This window comes from Galleria mellonella, unplaced genomic scaffold (genome assembly GCF_026898425.1).
Source record: "Galleria mellonella isolate WM207_F2 unplaced genomic scaffold, CSIRO_AGI_GalMel_v1 utg93, whole genome shotgun sequence".
Lineage (NCBI taxonomy): Eukaryota > Metazoa > Arthropoda > Insecta > Lepidoptera > Pyralidae > Galleria > Galleria mellonella.
In genome coordinates, this window is record NW_026442176.1 from 90,162 (window position 1) to 114,593 (window position 24,432).

The 24,432-nt window shown below is 29.8% G+C and overlaps 1 protein-coding gene across 1 annotated transcript in view; it reads right to left on the reverse strand.

Moving 5' to 3' along the window:
• LOC113516821 (hydrocephalus-inducing protein homolog) overlaps positions 1-24,432 on the reverse strand; it is a 46,723-nt gene that overhangs the window by 15,965 nt on the left and 6,326 nt on the right. Inside the window, 42 exon segments of the mRNA XM_052902554.1 lie at positions 449-552; positions 1,482-1,624; positions 3,394-3,715; positions 4,372-4,620; positions 4,706-4,997; positions 5,088-5,270; positions 5,349-5,591; positions 6,187-6,386; positions 6,678-6,901; positions 7,113-7,281; positions 8,764-8,887; positions 8,963-9,094; positions 9,694-9,859; positions 10,484-10,607; positions 10,691-10,801; positions 11,272-11,526; positions 11,634-11,833; positions 12,481-12,552; positions 12,642-12,679; positions 12,770-12,931; positions 13,583-13,815; positions 13,891-14,078; positions 14,163-14,369; positions 14,504-14,644; positions 15,041-15,126; positions 15,255-15,317; positions 16,017-16,166; positions 16,712-16,929; positions 17,470-17,611; positions 17,687-17,826; positions 17,905-18,114; positions 18,201-18,383; positions 18,470-18,640; positions 18,886-19,694; positions 19,900-19,975; positions 20,067-20,252; positions 20,551-20,993; positions 21,528-21,793; positions 22,452-22,645; positions 23,005-23,154; positions 23,528-23,714; positions 24,183-24,304. Coding sequence (XP_052758514.1) covers positions 449-552; positions 1,482-1,624; positions 3,394-3,715; positions 4,372-4,620; positions 4,706-4,997; positions 5,088-5,270; positions 5,349-5,591; positions 6,187-6,386; positions 6,678-6,901; positions 7,113-7,281; positions 8,764-8,887; positions 8,963-9,094; positions 9,694-9,859; positions 10,484-10,607; positions 10,691-10,801; positions 11,272-11,526; positions 11,634-11,833; positions 12,481-12,552; positions 12,642-12,679; positions 12,770-12,931; positions 13,583-13,815; positions 13,891-14,078; positions 14,163-14,369; positions 14,504-14,644; positions 15,041-15,126; positions 15,255-15,317; positions 16,017-16,166; positions 16,712-16,929; positions 17,470-17,611; positions 17,687-17,826; positions 17,905-18,114; positions 18,201-18,383; positions 18,470-18,640; positions 18,886-19,694; positions 19,900-19,975; positions 20,067-20,252; positions 20,551-20,993; positions 21,528-21,793; positions 22,452-22,645; positions 23,005-23,154; positions 23,528-23,714; positions 24,183-24,304 — 8,078 coding nt within the window.

The following is a 24,432-nucleotide window of genomic DNA, read 5'->3' on the forward strand; positions in this document are numbered from 1 at the left end:
TGGACATAGAGTATACTGTTTCGCCTATGATACCCCCATGCGTTACCATTCCTGAGGACTCAGATGTTATTCCTCTGTACCCAGTAAATTCATGCCATATCCCACCCTTCAAACCGAAACACAGCCATGCAAACACAACTGCTTCACGGTTGAAATACGAATGGGACAGAGGTACTTAAGCAATCGACTTTTGTCTGATAAAAGGATAGAGGCCTTTGACACTTAATCCTCTCTGCCTACCCCGCAATTACTATAGAAATAGATATAGAAAAAGTGAATATGATAGAAAATGTAATCATCGGTAATAATTCAATCATTTAATAAAAATAATTTTTAATTTGTAACAGAGAGCCATAGTGATCTACGGGTCACCTGATTACAGCGAATTACAGATCCCTACGGCGCTTTGATGGAAATTCTAGTGATGTAAAATAAATTTTCTACTTACCCATCTACATCATTTCGATAAGCTTCTAGATCTATATCCATAGAAAGCATGTCAAGACCCATAAGTATAACGTCTTCCATAAACGCTTCAGCTTCACATAGAACCTGGTATATAATAAACTCATACATATTGTATTTTTAACAAAAATATAAATTACTTATGTGTCGAAAACAATATATTATACTTTATCATGATAGTCTGAAAATGCATTTTTTTCAAAAAATTCAATGTTCGTTTCTATTTATATTAATAAATTTCTATCTTAAGAACTGCTATACTGCTTTCAATATTTTTAAAACTTTATAATAAAGCTGATTAAAATTTCAAAGAAAAGAGATAAAAATTGAAATTTGAACAAAATATCACTGATTAAACATCATACGTGAATTTACTGGGTACAGAGGAATAACACCTGAGTCCTCAGGAATGGCAACGCATGGTGAATATCATGGACGAAACACTCTCTACTCTCATACTCTGTTATGTTCATGGTACTGCTCATGTCTATAGGCGACGGTTACCACTTTCCATCAGGTGGGCCGTCAGCTTGTTTGCCATTCTAAGTTGTATAAAAAAAAATACTAATATTAACTCTGTAGTTTATCACTTTGAAGGTAATTACCCGTTGGGTACTCAGGATATATCTCTATGCTATAAAATTAGGTAATGTAATATTATTATAACCGCAGTTAGGCTTTAAGAGATGTTTTAAGAGGAATGCTGATCGCCCTCCTTAGTCACCTCTTACGACACCCATGGGAAAAGAAGGGGTAACTCATTCTATGCCGGAACCACATGTCGATATAATGTAATATTTTAATACAATTAATTTTATATAAATACAGTAAATTAATTATAGTACTTTACTGACATTAATATATTGTAGAAAGTTTAAAAAGGCAGTTGAATGTTTATTCCTTGATCACACCAAAATGACTCAACAGCGGAATTCGCCAAGTATTATTGGATATATCACTATGGTCGATTAGCGGATGGAATACTTCTATTATAACCATTTATTAAAAATAATTACCGTAAAATATTCATACGGATTTTCAATGATGGTAAGTTTAATATCGCAACTTGTTCTGCCCTTCTTTATAGGACTGTAGTGAACATTCAGTGACGCTATTTCATTGGGGTGTATAATTACTGTTATAGTTGTGCCATAAGTTTCTAAAAACAGGTAAGTAGAAATTAACATATTATTAATAGCATTGGTAATATGTCATCTGTGTCTACACATATAAAAATTTTATATATAATTATATTAGCTGATACGGCAAACATGTTGCCTACCTACTGATTTCTTATATTGATTCAAATTATTTTATGTAGGTAAGAAATTGCTATATAAACGAATATCTCTCAAGTTGAAGTAAACGATACACATTTACAAAATTTTATTAAAATCGGTAGCTTTGTTGAAATTTGAAAATTGAGTAATTTGAGGCTAATTATAATTACTCCTTTCTATCTAAAGTTTGCCTGGAAGAGATCGCTTTTAGCGATAAGATCGCCCATTGTTTTCTCGCTATGATTATTTCTTGTAATTGTTTGTGTCTATAATAAGTTTACTGTTGTGATCTTTTAGAGGAAACAATAAAGAGTATCTATCTATTTTTCGCATACAAGCAACCGTATAGGACCATGTTTTGGTTCCATTGGTAATCACTGGCAACACTCACTGGTTAGACTGGTTAAAGAAAGATTTTTTTTATGAGAAAATGTGGTGTAGTTTTCCAAATGTTGCCCAGCCGAGTTGGATTCGTCGGTAGACCTCTCGGTCGAAGTTGGACTTATTTAGACAGACAAGGTGTCCTAGATATATAAACTCGTCGACAACTTTGAGCGTAGCGTTCTCAATTATAACAGGTATAAGTGTAACATGGACGTTAGATAAGATTTTAGTATTGTCCGTGTTCATATTAAAACCTTTTTGTTGAGAAACCTTATTGAGGTCATTGAGCATAGAGTTCATGTCTTCCAAGGATTTCGCCATGATTACTATATTATCGACAAATTGAAGGTGAGTGATGTATTCGCCATTGATATTTATACCATATGTTTTCCAGTCCAAGAGTTTGAAAGCATATTCCAATGCAACTGTAAAGAGTTTCGGGGATATTATGTCACCCTGTCTTACGCCTTTCTGCACTAGGAAGGGTTTCGTACTTTGATTCTGTACTCGGATAAACATCGTAGTACTACTGCACATACACTTCAACACTTCGATATACCTGTAGTGAATCTGGCACCGCTGGAAGGACTGTAATACCGCCTGTATCTCGACCGAATTAAGTTTAAATCTTATTCATAAAAACGTCAAATATAAACCTATTTCAAGTATTATATTTTTATTTGTACTAATTTCTCAATTTGAAAGATAGTGGAAATACTCCAGTAGTTAAAATATGTTTGTAGGAGCAAATTTTGCAAATGGTCAAAACACAAATATAATTTAAATGCACCTCTTCGTACTTATTATTAATAATATGAATTTACAATCAAAAGACATGTCATTCACAATTTTTCTAAAATACAGTATGAAACTTCAATTATTTCTTAATTTACAAAAAAAAATTATTTGCAACCAAAACATACTTTACAATTTTGCTATATCTGCATCTACTTGTTTGTTGTCCATTCTTGCACATTATCATGTAAAAACTAACATATGGGCAGGCAGGTATCTATTTTATCGTTTTATGTATGGAATAAAACATTATAAATATAAAAGGTACCGCAATATTTGTTAAATTTCAGCAACGATTAACGATAAACATAAAAATTTATGTCTAAAGAATGAAACAACTAAACAAGAACTAAAATCACTGATTCATTATCATCATTAACTTTACTGTCATTCATTACTATCATCCAGTTATCTACTGAACAAAGATCTCTTTCATATTTCGCTATAATAATTCTTAAGTATCATTTACCATAATTATCTGGAGAAATCACACGTTCGCATACATTTGCTGATGTCAAACAGAACACGGGTCTATTTTCAAAAGGCGATTGTGATATTTCAGCCTTCACTATACTTTTTACTGAACTTATATTTTTAAAACGAATGACATTGTTACTAGATGATCCCAAACAAGTGACCGGAAATTTCAATAAAGATATTCGATGCTGGCGTATCGGAGGAGACACCATGCATATTCGGGGAATTACCCCTTCGCCTATTAGGCAAATTTTAAATGATTGTTCTTGATTGTCTAATAATTTTAATTTTATTTCTAGAATCGCCCGATATTCCTAAAAAACATAAAAATAACGTAAGTTAAAATTTTTGTAAGAAGAAAATATTTACTGTCTATGGAATGACTTACTCAACATTATCTAATCCTAATCCTGATCCTAATTATAAATATGAAAATGAGTTTGTTTATTACCTCTTGGCGCCTTAATATTACAACAAAAAATTTTGTATACACGTACCTACTTACTGTTTGAGATGGAAAAAGATATTAGAAAAAGATATTATACCATTATTTATAGCGGTCTATTAACATATCGCGAATAAAAATTAACTATAAATATAAAAATGTATTTGTTTGTTACGTCTTTGTTTATTTGATTACAATTATTTTATTTAATTCTGTTACCATTATTGTGTATGTGGATGCCAACACTTAAAAATGAACGACCACTACTACTACTACCATAAGTCCCACAACCTTTCATATCTTATGGTGAATCTTCGAGCGTTGACTATCATACACATACTAATGGTAGAGGAATTAAACAAAATAATTCAAATTAAATAACCAGTGATATGGATTTCCACAAGATAATACCTAGTTCAATAAAATGTCATACACATCATAATTATTATGGAGAAATCTACTTTTATCCTTGCTGCATAGAATAAATCACGGGTAAAGCTAATAAAAAAAAATAAGAAAAATTACCTGTAGTGCTTTTGGACTGAATATTATATCTAAATTCTTGTGAAGTAGAGGCTCAATATATGTATTGTATTTATCTAAATAAAAATTAGTTTGATTAGTGTTGGATTGATAATGCAGTTTCATGGTAAGTGCACAAGCTACGAGTCCATTATTGTAAAGATCGATAGCTGCTGTATAACTGGAGTTCACGTTCACACAAAAAAAGTGTAACGTGACTGAATCTTCCACAAATACGCAATGAGGAGAAGACTGCAAACAATAGGTATTAAATTATTAATAATTAAATTCTAGAACGCAAAATACTAAAGAGAAGTAAATTTATCATGGTGACTACCTCTGGAACTTTGTAATCATTTAAATTTTTTACAATAAGATGTTCTCTAAAAGTGGTCTCCAAATTCCAGAGGTCCAATGTCGGCATTGCTCCCGTGCCAACCAGCTTGAGAGGCACGCCTTGCGCTTCCGCAGGACACGTATCACTTATTATAAAATTAATCGTTTCTTCGAATTTCCTAGCCGCTGTTGCCAAAAACTGTATTTGTAACGTTCGGCTAGTCCCAGGAGCGAGGAGGTTGTCATCGTTCATTATCAAAAAGTTACCACATCTTAAAGGCGGATTTTTTATTCTGTATAAAATTAAACAATAACAATCTTAGAATCTAATTTAAAATAAAAAACTACCTAGTACTTAAAACTTTTAACTTGGAAATATTTACTTATTATCTTTCATTTTTTGATTCAAAAAAGGAGCATCTGGGTTCAGCTGGTATTCAGGCGGTAACACAATTTCATAAGTCACAGGACATTTACTTGTATTATTTAATATAACATCTCTTGTAACTCCACTGCCAACTGGTATTATATGAAAATTTAATTCTCCTAAGGGAAATAGTGTAAATCTGAAATCATTCAACAAATATACGTTTGAGTACATTCATAATTTACTCGTAATTTAAATATGTTTAATCTTTACTTACGTATTATAAAAAGATGCAATAGTGACACAAACGGGGAACTTGGCAACGACCACTTGATCTTTGCTGCCATCAAGTAAAGAGCAAATGTAGGCAGGAACATTTATTAAATTCATTGACGTCGTCGGGGTACATTCGAATTTAATTGCTACTAACTTCAAAGTTGAGGGAATAATTCCACATTCAGAAGTTACTTCAAATGTTCGTAGCAAAGATGGCTCCGGGAAATTCTTCACTTTTTTCAATCTGAATTTTTAATATAGTGCATTATTGATTAGGTACTTAGCTCGCGACCGCTTTATGGCTACCCATAATTAAGGGTTCCGGTGGTCCCGAAAGTAAGTAACGACTGGGAAAGTCGTTGAGTATTCCCGACAATAATAAACATAATTAATCCGGTTAAATTTACATATGTATTTCAAAGTTACTATTCTTAAATAACAACAGGACCACGGCAATAACTAGGTGCGTATATGTTACAGTACGTTTGCTGTATTAGAAGTATTATCTAATAAATATGTAAATTTACAAAATAGCAACGCAGCGTCACGTTTTAAACAAGCGTAGCGTTGTAAATTCGCGTAGCGGGGTTGTACTTTTGTTCTATGTCTGCTATGCTAATGTTTCGTAATGGTAAGTTACAGAATATCAAAATAACTTTCAAATTAATATATTTAATTACATAATTATTTAATAAGGACTCCTATTGACTTCAAAACTATTTGGGCGTCTCCAAACATGAATATAGCCGATATACTCATAAATAATTACAATACAGTATAAATAATGTTGGTTATTATTCAATAATATATTAAAAAAGTTAAATTATATATATATTTACCTGTAGTATATATTATATTTGCCACGATTTAAAAAGTACATTTCCCGAATAACTGTAGAATTGACTTTGACGTTTCCATAGTTAAGGAAGTTCTCGTTTGGGTTTTCGAATGCACATTCAACCATAACATCGTAACATTCAGCTGACAGCAGCAAAGTGTCTACAAGCATAGGGTCGCCACGACCTTCCGCATCATATATCTGATATAAAATTATTTTATAATTATTCCAAATACTCTTCCATATATTGTCTTACTAGCAAATAGTAGGGGTATACCCCTAAAGTTAGATTTTTTTTAAATATTATTTAATTAAAGCAAAAAAAGATAATAAAACATTAGAGACCCGCCCCGATGAATTTAAGTATCATCTTTATTATTTCTACTTTACACAAGGAAATAACTCACACAATTTTTTTTTTCTTTAGTTGTTAACTAGTACGGTGGTTTCATATTTTATAAAATCTAAGAAATATCAGCGAAAGTTACTTACATCAATTAACATTTTATTCTGTGTGACACCAACTCTACAAGCAATGTATGTTACAGGAACAACTTGATTGTCATGTCTCGATACAATGCCAGATGTCTGAGAAATAATAAAATCTTCCATAAAGTCTTGGGCATTTCGTATTTTCCACATTATAGGCAAAATAGAATCATTTTTTACTATGAATCTGTCATCTTCTCGACGATAAAGAAGTAACTTTCCATAGTCTAAAAATTCGTGGTTGGGTTTCAAAACATAGTAAATATTATAATAATTATTAATTATCTTCTACAAATCTGGTTATTAAACGATGTTCAGTCATACTACATATTCCGGTCATTCAATATATTGTGATTATGGTCACCTTTCCCTTAAGTTCCCTTAAATCGTATAACTAATATGACATTCTTTATAGAAAAATATTTATTGGTAGCGTACCGATTGTTTTTGTGAGTGGTAATATTTCCACGACTGGCAAAACTCCACTGCATGCAATATTAATCGTGATAAGCTCGGGGTTGTCTTTGATACAAAATAATAGTACACTATTATGAACACCCACATCAGCCGGAGCAGCCGATATTGTTAATTTTCCTCGACAACCAGGCTATGAACACAATATTTATATATTAAATTTTTATTTAATCATCACTAAAATTTTACAGGTAAATGTAGAAACTCACAAAATGAATAATAGTAATTCATTGCTCATTCATTTAATTTGATAATAGATTTTTTCGGAATATTTGTTTGGATACCATCAAATTCTATGGAGATTTTCATATAAATACTAGCTGTATGCCGTGATTTTACTTACATGAATCAGTACATAAAGAATTCAATATACCATGTTAGAATGTAACCTACCCGTGTACCAAATTTCATTCAAATCTATTTAGTAGTTTTACGTGAAATAATAACATTCGTTAACTGTCCAATGCTGAACATAGGCCTCCCCAATTAAAGGAAGCCCGTTTGACCAGTAGTTGCCACGCTTGCCAGACGGGTTGGCAATTGCAAGTTATACTTTTGTAATGTTTTAAAACAGTCGCTGCTACCCATCCCTCGACCATTAACCTCCCTTAGGCGCCTCTGACGCCCACGGGAAAGGAAGTCGTAGCCCATTTTATGTCGAGACCAGACGACAAAAATAACATTCATCCATTCATTCGTATATCCATCGATACAAACTTTCGTATTTATTATATTAATATGATAATCGAAAATATGAATTTGTTCAAGCATTTAAATTCTTTCAGTATGGACAAATTTATTAGCATTAAAATTTTAAAAAGGTAGATATATATTATACTCTATTTTAAATTAGGATAGGTAATAACTTTCTACACATACAATTAAAAACTTAAAATTACTACAGAAAGCTAATGTGTTTCTTTTGATCGATTTCTTTTACTTTTAATAAAAAAAAATATAATATATACATTCTTTACTGCACTTCTAAATAACATTGATGAGACAGTTATAAATGATGTGAACAAGGATGGACTACATATATATCTCTGATAAAGATCTCTTCCAGCCAACCCAATACAGTAAAAAAGCATGTAGTTAGCGAGCAGCTAAATTGCATGAGCGCTGTACGAACAACATCAATACCTACTATTAAATAAGATACGAATAAACAGCTAAATAAAATAATAATATGTGTTATATGGATATATTAATTTACTTATAAAATAAATGTTAAAATAAATGAATATACTACCTATATTAGAAAAATTATTTAATTATTTTAAAATATGACACTCAAAATTAAAAGAAAAGAAAAAAAGATTACAGGGCATTATTGTAAAGGTAAAGAAAATGTAATTACAACTTTTTCTTGAAAAAGGTAATTTTATGTGAGAAGGGAGCTTGTTCTATAATTGGACAACTGTGTATGGTAGAATGTATATAACGGCGTTTGGCATCACTACACATTCTGTTGCAGATGTTACACAGTTTCTTATGAATCTCAAAATTAACAATATATATATATATAATATCTGTTTATTTATTGAAAAATATGACGAAAGTTCCAAAGATCAACAATATATATGAAATAAATTATTGGTAACGTTAAGCAGACCTCTAATTTTATAAATGTTTTGTCGATCTGAAAAACACTTGTATCTTCTAAAAATTCTATCTCAACATTAGTAGTTATTAGTGAAGAATTTTTTAGATTAATTGTATACTTCTCTTCATATATCCTGAAAATACGATTTTTATAATTAAATATACACATTCTATATTATGTTGGTTTTGTCTTCAATTTATTTCAGTACCTGTTGGCGCCAACAAATATTGGTCCAAATTCAAATAACTTCTGATCGTCCAAATAGGTAATTTTGTAAAAGTTATCTTCTATCGTTCGCCTTATGAAATTCTCAAACATTTTTTTCGGACGACTGTCCAACCTAGAAATGAAATATTTTAATTTATCTTTTCGTGCTATTATCACAATCGATCTATTAATTGCTGTAAAACCACCCATAAAAATCTTTTTTTTAGTACGTTTGTTCCGTCGTGGAATAGGCTAAGGTCGGAGACCATGCTGCCTAGTCTTCAATATGATAATTTGTCTGGAATCCATAAAAATCTGTTGTCGTGTCACTTTCGTCGCAAGGGTTGCCATATTTATTTTTAACAGACTTCAAAAGGAGGAGAATCTCAATTAGGATATTCTTACATTCACATTTTCGATCTGAATATCGTTTCTGAATAATTTTTTGTTGCAAATTTAAAAACTTAATTTTTTTTATAATTTTGCAATTTTGGAATATAAAAATATTTCATTCAGTTAAGCAACATGGATTTTGAAATACTTTGAGTTCGTAGTTTATAAAAAATAAATTGATTATTTATTAATGAATTAATCTCTAAAGTAAAAAAAAAATCAAACCAATCTAGATCACTCTTACTCAAACCCGATATTTTATAATAAATAAAAGCACTTAGCCTCTTTATTTATTATAAAATATATAATAGCTCACTATTATTTAAAGTAAACATATACCTTGGTAAGTCACAAATACCCATAACATTAATATCAACTCTTGATTCGGGCCATCCACTAACTTCCACAAACCGCTTCACACTAAAATTTCCTTCCATTTGTGGACTGAACGAATATTTACATCGTACCAGATCACCAGGTTGCAACACCAAACGGCCGCTAGTCGCTACAATAAAATTACATTTACCCCAAAGACTTAGTACCAGAGGCCGACTAAGTTCGTCAGAGGCCCAGGACGGCAAAACCGAATAAGCCCCCGCCCTCATTTAAGAAATTAATAATTTCTAACTTTGCACGCTTTTTATTCAGTTCACATTTGTATGTATAAATGTTCATATATATTTAATTAAATTTTTTCAAATGAAAGAATTAGACTTAATTAGACATGGATGAAGAAAATAATGACGTAGCCCCCCAGGACCGGAGACCAGGGGCGGACTGCCCCATCCGCCCTCCCGTCAGTCCGTCACTGCTTAGTACCTAATGTATTTATCTAATAGCTATTACACGCGACTTTGTATTTCAAGTTAAAATTTTCATAATCCTTTCATAACAGATGCTACGGTATAAATTTCGCCATTGTTCTAAATTTCAACTTTCTAAACTTTAACTTCCTAGTTTTGGCTATGGGTTGATAATCAGTCGGAACAAACGACGTGATAAGTATAAAATTTTTATGTGGTACCAAAAACTTCAGTATTTACATTTAAAATAGCTAAAACTACTTTTAAGACTGGTCTCATTCATGATCACCGGTTCTGGAGATTATTTAATTTCTAGCTCATCTAACCTGCCATTGATTTCACACTCCGTAAGGGTAAACGACAGGACATTTTAGTTTCACTATCTTCCTCAGTTATTTTTTCTAAGGATGTTGATAGAATTTCGCTTGTTGAGGTTTGAGAAGAAGCTACCTATAATTTTTAAACTATTTTATTGTTTGCTAAATGATATATATATACTTAAATTCAATTATGGAAAATAATAATTGTATTACCTTCTTACCACAGGTACAATGCCACTTAGATAAAATATTTAAAACATTATCCTGTGTCGAATCATCTAATAAATTTAAATCAGTGAGTTGATTGCATTCGCATTTCTTAATCTAAAACCGACCGAAGAAATATTAATAAAATCCACACAATTACATCAATATCAAGAATCTTTATCATTACCATATACCATATCACATCAGTTGTTAATTGTCCACTACGGAACTGAAGCGCGTAGCAAGCCGGTTGGCAACTACAGGCTTATGTGATGTTTTTAAAAAGGACGCCGCGTCCTATCACTCCACCATGTCCCTTAGTCCCCTTAGTAGACGATACCCACAGGAAAAGAAGGGGTAGATTATACATTACTTGTACATTATACAACTTTATGCAACTTAGAATAGCAAACAAGCTGATGGAAAGTGGTAACCGTCGCTTATAAACATGAGCGGTACTATGGACATAACAGAGTATACATGTGCATATAGTGCCTACTTATGTCGATTTACCCAATGGTTGATTGGTAACACCGTGCGGTGTTAAATCCGTTTATAAATTTTATAAATATAGTACATAAATATACCGGTAATTCATCCAGAAAACACCATTTCAAAGACTCTTCGTGCTGTATGTTAGGAAAAGTTTTAGGCAATAATACTGTAAATTCTTTCCTATTAACTGGACGTTTCAGGATATCATACTGTTCATCCTTTTTTAATGCTTCCTGTACCACTGGAGAATTACCAAGCATATTCACCAAAGCCCTTTTATAATTCTGACAAGGGCACATTATCAATATAAGAGGGAAACCACGCTCAGTAAAACTAACATCTGAAATCTAAAATATTAATATAGTAAATTATCAATATTATTTATATTCATATACATCTTTTAAGAAGATAGTTAAATATATATAAAATGATACATTATATGGGTAAATGTCACCTGAATTTGTACATCAGATTTTTTCTTTGCTTTCTTTTGAGTTGTTCCAACCACCTGACCATTGAACCCGTACAAAGGCGTACCAATATCACATTCTTCGACAATCCAATTATTGGCAATATTTATGAGACTTTCGAACGTATTTTTAGTATACTCGTTATATTTTGTATTCATTATCAAATATTCACTTGTGGGCTTTGCTGAAATTTTATGTAATTATACATACATTATTAATATATATTATAGCTAGACCAAGTATCAGGCAGATATAAAAGTAGATTATCTCTTTTATATCTGACTTTATACTTTTATAATAATGCACATCACGTATTTTCATCAACTTTTATGTTAATCATCATTATAATTATAAAACTACTTTGTGGAAGTCGATCAAGAATTCTTAGAACTTAAAGAAAAAAAAAGGGTTTAGAACTTCGTTCAGTAATATAGTGACAAAATTCACAATCAGCGTAGAAAAAACATTACAGTAAAACAGTATCCAAAATCGTATGTAAATGCTTATTTGCTCTTTGTGTTCTTTAGGTATGTATCGTACTTATACGTAAGTCATAATGACATTTTCTAGAATTGGCTACATACGAGTAGAAGTCTAAATTACCATAAGGTATCTTCATCAATTAGATGCATGCTAATTGATTTTAAAGATTCAATTATTAATCGAAATATTCATATATAAATAAATCCATATAAAAATAAATCCTTAATTGCCCTATGCTAATTTTGTCAAAACTTAAGCATTTAATAAAAATCATTCCGCTCTGATTCAATTCTTTATAACTCCAACTCTAACAAATACGACACTTTTTTAAAATTTCAATAAAACAACCTTTGAGATCGTCCTTTTTAATTTTTTTCTTCGACTCTGATGTATCGACGGTTAACAACGACTTACTACGATCTGTGGGATACAAATATATTAAATGATATGATAAATACAAGAACTAGATACATATTGAAGTTCATACGATACACAAATTATTTAATAACCTTTAGTTCTCTCTTTCTTTATTGTTTCACTTGGATACCTAAAAAATAACGCTTTTTATTAATTTCTTTATTATTAATATAAAATTAATTTTGTTATTAATTAATTGCTATTGCTAATATTAAAATACCCTTTCTTTTCATAATGTTTCTTTCGTCTCATTTCTAAACCATAGGATATGTAAATAGACTTTAATTCTACTGATGAATTTTCATATTCTTCGTCATCCATATTTTCTAATGTCTCTACTATTTGTTCTATTTCAGTTTCATTATATACTTTTAAAATGTTTCTGAAATTTAATTATATATATATATATATATATATATATATATATATATATATATATATATATATATATATATATGTATATATATATATTATTTTATAAATGAAACATATAAATATGCTCATGACTATAATCCTCAAAGGGGTAATAAAATACATTTGTTGATTGTTAACTGTTAAATTTATAATCCAAAGTTATAAAAGCTGAACTGCTGCAACTATTCGGATTAATTTATATTATTATCGATTTTTTATTACAGGAGAGTTAGTGGGAAATTTGATTGGTGTAGATATACCACTAAATCATAACCTTCGCCATTTTGACTGTGCGTTATTGTATATATGGAAATAATTAGAGACAACATAATATATTTCCTATTAAAAGATTTCACGGTTGACCTCTAAGTAGAGAGATTTATATGAAACAAAATTTATTAGTAAGTACTAATGAATTTTCTTTCATATAAATCTCTATATGCTACTTGAAAGGCTTGCAGTGATTTTAAAAGCCATATAGTTGTAGGTGTATTAGTTATTATAAAGGTGAACATAACCTTGAGAAAAAATATTTTGATATTAAAACTGAACCTGTAGTTAAATATATATCCTACTCTTTATTAAGAAGATAATTGCAGTTTAACGACACAATACTTACTTGTCTGTCAAATCATTTTCTCGTTGAGTTTCTTCAAAACTTTGAGCCCATTTATAAAAATCCGAATGACACAGAATAAGATGAATGTTCCAAATATTGTGTTTAATTTTGAGTATTGTAGTCAATGTTAAAGAAGGATTCTTTAGAACGATACTTGACAATGAATCTACGATGAAGCCACGATTAAATTTAACATGACTGAAGTAATCTGTAAGCAGCTCTTGAATCAAGTCCTGTAATTAAATAATCATTTTAATTTATTGGTTAAAACTACTGACTTACTTTACTCAAACATTTTAAATAAAAACCATTTGAAACATCGTTGAAGATCTAATTGCTGCTATGGCACTATGTGAATTAATTGACGAATTAGGGGACCTCTTCTTTTTCTTCTCACTAACTTTCGAGCGTGGTGTCCCAACATTCTTACAGTTGGCCAAGTACTCAATTTTCTTTAGAATAATATCAAATTCATCTTCAGTATCTCCAACAATTTCTATAATTAAATAAAAATTACTGGATAGTTATTTAGTTGTAATTAATTATTATTCTTATAATAAATAAGCAATATTAAATTTACCCTCATTATCGTTCTCATTTTCGTCAGAATCTGCTTTATTTACTAGTCTTCTCGATATTTCATACATGTCATTAATAGTACTTAATATTATTATTTTAGCCGGACTGTTGCTTACACACAGTGCCTCCACAATACACAAATCAATATTAACTACAGGTATTCCTAGTTTTTTTCCAATCGAATAAGCAATTTCTTGGCATTGTAATTCTGTAATTAAAATCTATGTTGTTGACTGTTTTAAAACATTACAATTAATTAAAATCCTAGATCTAGTTCCAACATTCATACAGTTGCCCAACTAATCAATTCTCTTTAAAGTAAAAATGACTATTATTATTCACCTTCACAAGGAGATCCATGTACAAATACAAGAAGTCCTTTTAAATGTTTATCAGTATTCGAGTCCGTTGATATATGGTCAAATATATGTAAACATTCTTTCAAAGGATCTGTTTGATTTTCTTTCAAAATTTTTATTTGATCTGTAATAATTTTTTTTGTTTTTATTTTGTGATAAATTTACAATTTTTATTTCACTGTAATTTGTTTTCTTGCATAGATAATTTTCAAAATTTTATATTTAAATGTCATAAAATTACCTTATCTTGATCAAATCTTGTAAAATTTATATGAAGTAGTAAACTACTACAGATTTTTGTTTGCCTATTAGTTTGATTTTGTTAATTTTATAACTGTATACCTATTACATAAATTTGTCCTTTATGATACTGATTATAGCTATATCTTCATATATACTTTACCTAGAATTCATTGCTCTATTCTTACTGGAAATATTAATAGGAAACCTACAGTGATAGTGCAAACTCAAACTTGACCAGTATCAGTCTAAAAATCAGTATTTAACAAGAATAAGTAACCTGAAATTATTTCTGCTTCTGTACGGAATTTTTTAGGTGAATTTGATATAGTAGACTTTGGAAGATTTTTAGGGCTTTTCGTCTTTCTGTAAAATACATAATATTATATTTTATTTAGGTATATTAAGTACAATGCTACAATTATAAAACATAGAATAATATCATATATACATATATATCATTGAATAATATAATAAAAAAATAATCGTCATACTTAGCAGAGACAGCAGATCGTGCGTTTATTGATTTCATGGCCGCTAACTCTTCGTCCATAGCCCTAAAATTTATAATATATACCATAAATATACAATTTATAAAAGTTATATAGTTGTGTAAAGAAACCATACAATGCCATCTATTTATTTTTTCTGTTAGGTTTCAATTAAAACAGCCAGTTTTCTCTGTCACTAAAATAATTAATTCCCCTAAATTTGGTGCTTTTTTAAATATTTTAAAGCCGTTTATTTTCTTCTTGATTATTGCTGCTTGATTATTTAAAAATAAGTCTGTTAGCAGACTAAATTAACATCCTTTGTTCAAAACTTCCTTTATGTTGTGAACAAAGTAGTGGAATATGTGTTGCGTCATCAGTCTTGATTTATAGGATACACTGACAGACATTATGAAAAACTATGCAAAGATTGCAAGTAAAACATTTACGCAAAGATACGCAATATAAGAGTTTTTTTTTTTGTTTTTTTTTTTCTTTATTGGTCTATTTCTTGTGTGAAAACTTTATAGACCAAGACTCGGATACGGTGTTAGACTACAATATTTTAATTCTAGGTTATTATTTAGAGCTCTCCGATTTACAATACATATTATTATTAAAAATATATAGATATTCATAAAATACAGCTGGACGAGCATCAGAATGATGCTAATAAAACTAGCGCTCATGAAAAACACATTGAAATTACTAGGAGACACAAATAAACAACGCATTAATTAAATTCTATTGAAAAGTTAAACTTACTTTTTAACACACTCTGTAAATTTTCTATAGAAACTCATGATTTCATTTGGTAGTCCAACACCAGGTCGAACAGCGGGAACTAACATTTCATCTGGTTTATTATAATATTTATATAATAATTGATATATCTCGTCTTCTTCTTTCCATTTCCTGTATGCGCCGTAATTAGATAAATATTGGCGAATGAATCAATCACTAGTTTCTAAATTAAAATAATTAATCCTGAATACTTTTTTTGTTTTGCAGAAGTTTAAAAGTAACTAAAAACTTATCGATTCTCATTTTATTAAAAAAATCTTTTTTATAATATTAACTTCTATAACTATAGATATATAAATCAAATATATACAAATTATTATAGGGTCTTACTAAAAAAAAAATATAAATTGGAATGCAAAATATTTTACGTACCTATACTAGTCGCAGACCTAGTACCTGTTACTAATAATCCAAGATATAGTACGTCTATTGGGCTATAAAAACATGGTTGATTGACAAACATGTAAAAACATTTTAACTAACTTTCTTTTACAAAATTAATATGTTTCAAATATACTCGATCACGCTGATTTGGTACACAGACAATTTTAGTTCTTACCCATTCCAATTCAAGAGGGCAAGCTTTAATCTACATTACAATGTTTTAGATTACAAAATAATATTTTACTTAAAATAATTACTTTGCATTAACTTACTCGTCGCTGTGAGCAATTATTAGTTCAATTGGAAACGGACATGGATTTGTCAGACCAAAGTAAATGTCAGTAGTTTCCGCCCAAGGCAATGTAGGCAAAAAGTTTAAATTTGATCCAATGACATGTACGTGGGGCAAAATACCGTGTCCAATTACGGGTATAGTCATTCTGTTTGGATTCATATGAAATCTAAATATTAAAAGGCCTTCGTATGTCATCTGTTAATAGAAAGCAATAATATATTTATATTATTTATGTCCTTATATCCTTACTAATATTATAAATAAGAAAGTACGTTTGTTTGTCGGTTCTACCGATCGTACCTAATTTTAGCATGCAAATAGTATTTGTAATAGATCAATAACTACAATAGGTTTATTAAGGGTTTGGGGTTTTATAGAATAAAGTAACACTCAATTTAAATAGAATAAAAAGCAAACAAAATATTCTCGATGGAATTTATAAAATATCTCATTAAAAAAAGGAAAGAATTAAAAAATGTTAATTGTTTGAACTTCTACTTATACTTATTATTATGTTCTTACCGAGTATCTTGATAATTATAAACTACTAGCTGACACGATAAACGATATTCTACTATATAAATTAGAGATAGGAACACCCTGATCACCTAGCGGTAAGAAATATACTTTACAATTTATTCTCATACCTACCAAATATGAATAAAAAATTCATAAAAATCATTAAAACTGTTGCGGAGAAATGGTAAAAGTAGTAATAATAGCATTTTGACTAACTTCCATAGTTGGTTTAAAAGCAATACTTAGCCAACCCCCTTCTCCGGGTTCGTACTTTCCAGAACTATCTAACACCGTCATCGGGTTGTCCCCAGATGCTTTTAATCGTAGCGTTACATACCAAACACACGTCGGTTTTCCTCTATAATAAATAAAATAATAATTTAATCAGCATATGTACGTGTAGAAAGATATATATAAGTCTGAATTTACTTACACGTTTTTAAGCGGTATTGAGCAAATTATTTTATCACCACATCTCACTGAGCCGAAATTAACGATAGACACGTTAGACATCAAGTACGGTACAGTACAAAGAGCTTTAATTCGAATTGGTATTGTTACGCCATATGGTACCTTTATAAAAATAAAATATAAATGTTAATGGGTACATGAAAACTTTCAATAACAATCGAATGCCAAATGTTTAATTACCTCCAAACTAAAGCATGTTTCTACATTTTGCTCCAACTGCGTAAAATCATTAGAAGTCGGAGCAAATACAACATCCAATTTTCCAGTTTCGCCTGGATTTAGTTTTCCACACAGTTTTACACTCAACCATATAGGAATTTGAGTGCCTTTAGCAAAATGTAATTTCGTAGCGATCGGTCCGTAATTTATTATTTCAGATATACACTGCACCTGTGTGACAAATTAATATAAAAATTCATTATACTATCTAAAATATCTATGATTATTTCAACATAGTTCAAAGCAGTTAACAGTACCGTGCTTCCGGTAATAACCACACCGTAATCAATAACATATGGTATAGTATAAAATCCTGGTATGGGACCCACTGTGGAACTTATAAAATGTGCAGTTAATAATTCAGGCCTTAATTTTATGTGATTTATTACTAACATTCTCTCAATTGCCAATTCTATATCCATTACTGTTGGATACCCGTCCTAAAATAAATATAAATTAAATTATATTGAATATTCAAACCTAGATAAAAACATTGATTATACAGAATCAGAAAAACAAATTTTACCAAAGATGAACATATATGCCAATCTCGATGGAAGTCAGGATCGTCAAAACATTTGTCTGTCTGTGGCGAATTTAAATGTTCCGATAAGCCCTTCATAAAAAATTCACTGACTGCTGATAAATATTCTGTTGTTAAAACTGGGATTGCTAGATAACCGTATTCTGGATTTAGCTGCAATTTTAAAATATTTCTGAATAAATAGTTCAATATGATGATATAAAAGTTAGGTGTATAACACAGCAATGAACTATTGTTGTTTAAATTACCTTTTAAATAAAAGCTGTATCGAAAATGTTAATACCTTTCCAGATAATTATGTTGATTAAATAAATAAAAACAATTCTAAAAATTAAGTAAGAAAATACATATAAATAGTTAATAAATGCATAAAAATGTATATCGCTATTTACCTTAACAATTTCGGGTCGGTGAAGACATATATATATTTGAGGAATTACACCCCAACCAAACACTTCAATCGGAATATGAGGCAGATGGCCTATCTCTAACAAAAATATACTATTAAAATATCCGACTATACCAGGTCTTAATACGATTTTCATCTCTGTTTCTTCTTCGGCCTCTAAATATTTTTCTGATGGTATTAAATCTGTTATAGTACCTTGAAGCTCATTCTCCAACTTCGGTTCATTTAAATAAGTTTTATACTGAAATGGCAGTTGTGCAATATTCGTTATAATTAATTGTTCCGAAGCTAATTCATGGAAAGATCTTATTTTGAAATTAATCTTTTGTGTGTTAATTTTATATATTAAATCAGAACTTTTCCCGGTCACGATGATTGTTTCTGGCGGACCTCCTAATACATCACATTCTAGAGTAGCTCGAATGTTAATGTTCGGCTTTGGTCTAAATATGACATGTATATATTGGATTTCATTCGGCTTTAATAAACCACGATGAGGAGTTAATTGTAACACATCGTTTATGTTTATTTTGTTACGCATAGTACTTTTGCTAAATTTATATATCCAGTCGAACTCGGGCTCATAATCGGTTTTTATCATAGGTGTTATTTTCTTGATAATTTTTGTTCTTTTAATATCATAGTATAAATCATAATCTTCTAAAATAGGGGATTCAACACCAGTAAGATCAGATACAGGCGACGCTAATTCCCTGGCTAGAACATCATCTTCTACTGCTTTATCTACACCTGATGTCGCTAATGTACGACAAGCCAATATTCCGTGTAAATCGCCCACTGGAATGAAATGTCTATTAAATATCAAATAATTTATAATATTAATGTGATAATAAATAGATAGATAGAAATCGCCCACTGAAATGAAATATCTATTAAATATCAAATAATTTATAATATTAATGTGATAATAAATCATATTTTTAAACTGTATAAATTATTAAAGCATATCCAATAATTTATTAATAAATTATAGTTAACTTACCACTTGGCTCTAAATCATCACTTATATATTTAATTTCCTCAACATTACTGCTATATTTTATTTTGTGTAGCTCGGGCTATTTTGTTTTGAAAAGAAAATAATTTAGTAAATTAATGCACATATAAATTGATTAAAAATAAACTATCATCTTAATAAAATATCCATACCGCTGACGTTAGTGCAATAGAGTATTTTTTCCACTGAAATCTATAACATACATAAAGTGGCGTCATATTTTGTATTTTTATGGTCTTACTCTCGAGACTTCCGTTCAAAATACACTGAAAGTCTACTCTTGGCGATAAAACAAATATATTAGGAAAATTTATTCTCCCAATAAGTTTTATAGCATCCTGAAACGTAATGTAATATGATATAGAAGGAAATAATTCATATTAAATATTTATATACGAAATTAAAAATTATTACGTATTTACATTTTTTCTTTAAAGGGTTGTCAAGATATTATTTGACTACCTCGACTCATAAGATATCGATGTCTTAGTTCGATAACTATATCAATTCAATTTTAATTATTGAATATATGAATGTCCGAATTGTGAAATGTATATATACATTGACCGAAGTTAACTATTAAGCCTTTAACTGACTTAGACGCAGCAATGATAATAAAATTAATAATATACTAACTTTATTTTTATGTTCCCTAAACTTAATCCTCATTAAATCGCAATATACTTTTGATTTCAAAGACGAATGTTTTGTAGTATCAAAGAGTATCTGTACTTTCATTACTTCCTGGTCTTCTAAACGTTCTTCTACTATGTGCGTAAGGTTGAAGGCCATTTTAATTTTATTAATATCTTCAAAAAAATTTAGCGGTTCTCTACGTGAAGGTTCTACTGGCTTTAATGTTAAATAATCTATAAACATGCTCGATTGGTGTGGACCAATTTCATTACAAATATTTGTTACATTCAAATCGCATTCGTTGTAGCGTATACAGCAACATACATTTTCTTCCTCCGGCGATATCTTATAAGTATCTTGTTTTTGAATTATAGCAAATGGTGGTTTTACGCTTATATCTATATGTAATGGCAACTTGGAAATATTCTTTATTGTTACGATATCTGAAATTATTATTATTTTGAAAATTTATCTTAGTTATTCGAAAGTTAGATGTTTAATTAGAAGCAAATTTTGTAGCAAAATGTTGGCTATTGGAAGTAAATAACCATTTCTGGATGACGTGAACCAGATCAAAATTGATGCAGTAGTTTTTGCGTGTTGCTAGAACAAACGTATCGGCAAAAATTCTATAAAATATTGTTTTGGTTTCTTTTACTAGTGTAATTTGATGAAAAATCGACTCCTCATATATTTTTTTCTTAAATATCTCCCATATAGCAAAGGGAGACTTTGTACAAAAGTCGTTTGCTTGGGTACCACTGTCCCATTCGTGTTCCTACCGTAAAGCAATTGTGTTTGCATAGTTGTGTTTCGGTTTGCAGGGTGAAATATGGCAGTGAATTTACAGGGTACAGAGGAATAACACCTTAGTCCAGCTTGTTTGTCATTCTAAGTTGCATAAAAACATATATATTGTCTAGTTAATTTTATTGTCAAGAAAAATTGTTGTCGTTTTAACAAAGTGAAGTGCGTACCTGTTAATTTATAATATTCACTATATGGGCCGTAATTGTACTGGAAATCTAAGATTGAAGACGATATTTCTATTTTAGGATCAACAAATTCCGCAACGACCTGACACTCCAACAATAGCTCTTTCTTATTAATGCCTTCCACGCTTCCAACTAAATACCACATTTCTTTAATAGTTGTCACTTTGTGAGATAAACCAGTGATAGTTAACTCCAGCTTTTCTCCTGCAGCTATTTTTAAAACTTTGGGATCCAAACTGAAGAATCCGCTAAAAGTTTGTTTAATGTTATATTATTTTCATCAGAGTTCAAATACCAATAATCATGTCATTTTTCACAATAAACAAAACATGCCATAACATGTTTGACCCAGAAAATTCACTGTATATATGCTTGTAACATTTTTATAAGATAAAATATTTTAAAATAAAATCATCGATGAGCAATTTTAAACATAATGCAATGATTTTTATTTGAGAAAAAAAAGTATTTTGTTCTACAAAAAAACCGACATCAATCATGACAAAATCCGTTAGAACAAACGATATGATATATTGATTCAAAAATTACTAAGCCAATATGGGACCAAACTGAAAGAGTAATCTTTTAAATAAAAAACATAATTTTTGTAATCGATTTATAAATGACGGAGTTATGAGATAATAAATGTAAAATTAAATACAACGAATTGAAAATCTCTTCCTTTTATAAAGTCCAATGATAAAAGGAATAAACAGGACAAAACACTTCAATAACAAAAATAACTCAAAGAATCTCAGTTCTCACAGATAAGGCCTCATAAACTCTAATCGAACTAAAGAGGTAAATACGTTCCTAAGTTAACAGTTCCTTTAAATAAACAGGTGCACTTCACTTGCACCCATAAATTAAAATAATTTCATTGTTTTCAGAAACATATGAACATACGTTGTATATTGTTTTGTCTTAGGAGCTTTATAATGTTCGTTCCACTCCAAAGCATGCATACGAGTTCCACAATTTTCGATAACCACTTTGCAATTCAGAGGGATTTTAGTAAAATGTCTCCCAAGAAATATCCGATCACGTAAATCACCAACTAGTATACTAGTTCCAATACCAGTTGCAGACAATGGCACTAACTGTAAATTATTTTATTTATTTGTTACTAATTCAAACAATATAATATAATCTTCTAAAATATCTACTTACTAAATAATAAAATACTCTAATATGTATAAGATTTTATAAGTTATAGTAAAAAAATAATTAATTTTAAACTTTCTCGTTGTTTACACATATTTTAAATACATAATCGGGACTTAACGCGACCACGATGTGGTGCAATCCACGTTGAAATGTCGGCAATAAAAAAGTATGTAGGTAGGTCCTATTTACCTGCAATGGTTTTACATCGCGTTAAGTATTGTGTATTTAAAATAGGAAAAAAATGTAGAATGAAATATAGAAACGTCACAATAAGAACAAATATTGTACTAACAATATCTTTTACTTTCTCTATTTGTAATACCACTTTATTCGTGTAAGTATCAGCATCTAATAAATACAAAGTGAGGACCAAGTTAGTCTCAGACTCGGGCTCCACATGGCCTTCAGATGGTTTAATGTGCCACCTTTCATCCTTGTTTAGCTTTAAATAATAAAGTAGTTGTATAAAGTTATGAAATGAGCTCCCTGCTGAGGTTTTTCTAAGAGAATGCATGGAGTTTTTTAAAAAAGGGGTAAAGAGGTTATGCCTGTGACTACAGGCATTCATAGGCTACGGTAACTGCTTACCAACAGATGGGTCGTATAATTTATATTGCAGACTATTACAAGTTTTTGCCCACGACCTCATCCACATTCACTAAGTCTTTAAAATTGTTTTTAATTCACTTTAACACACAAATATTCTGTAATCTTAATAAACTAATTAAAATTGAAATCAGTCTTTCTTAATCATAATTTATTTATACATTCGCTACTAATAACAGGCACTTTATGAATCAAAACAAATCATTTACCAGTGAAGCTTTGAAATTTACATAAACTGGGGAGTCATTGCATAACGTTAATATTTTCTGAGATCTGGTTAATAATTTCACTTGACCCCAATGCAGTGCTATTGGTGTACATGTTACAATGGGCCGTACACCACACCCGGTAATATGACATACTTCTATAGATTTAGTCATGCCAAAAAGACGCATCCTAAAAGAAATAGATGAAAATTAAGACTTCTACGTAGTAGACATTACATATAATGAAAATACAACGCAATATTGCTCCTTTTCATTATCAGAATTCAGTAGACGCCACTGTGTTGTGTTGTGTTGTTATTTTTTATGATCTGAGTTTTTGTTTTTATCATTTACATTCTGAATTTCAATGTACTCTAAATCTATTTTATCAATAATGGTCAATACTATATTATATTATACATATTCATAACAATGAATAAATTTGGCCCTTTTTTTAATGAATCATATTTATTCTTTCTTAGTCGACAGAAATTTAAAATGTACTTGCATTAAATAAATTTTAATTACAAATTTGCTTAAAAAAGAAAAAACGTTACAATAAACTATTTAGGTTACTATTTAGGTAAGTGTATTATATAAAACAATATATATAAAAAATGCATTTCAATCTCTATAATAAATTTATTATAATTATTACCGAATTTTATATTCCTGAATACCGAGTACGCTCGTTTTTACAATTACAGGTAGACGTATTGTAGTATTTGGTTTTATTAAACCTTCTTTAAGACTCACGTCCACTTCTAAAGTCGATTCTTCCTGGTAAAATAAGAATAGAAAACTTGACTTATTAGAACATCGTCATATAGAACAGTTAATTCCTTGGTTTCTTATTTCAAGTATCATATAGTCATGTAGGTAATACTTATACGAAAAAAACATAGGTA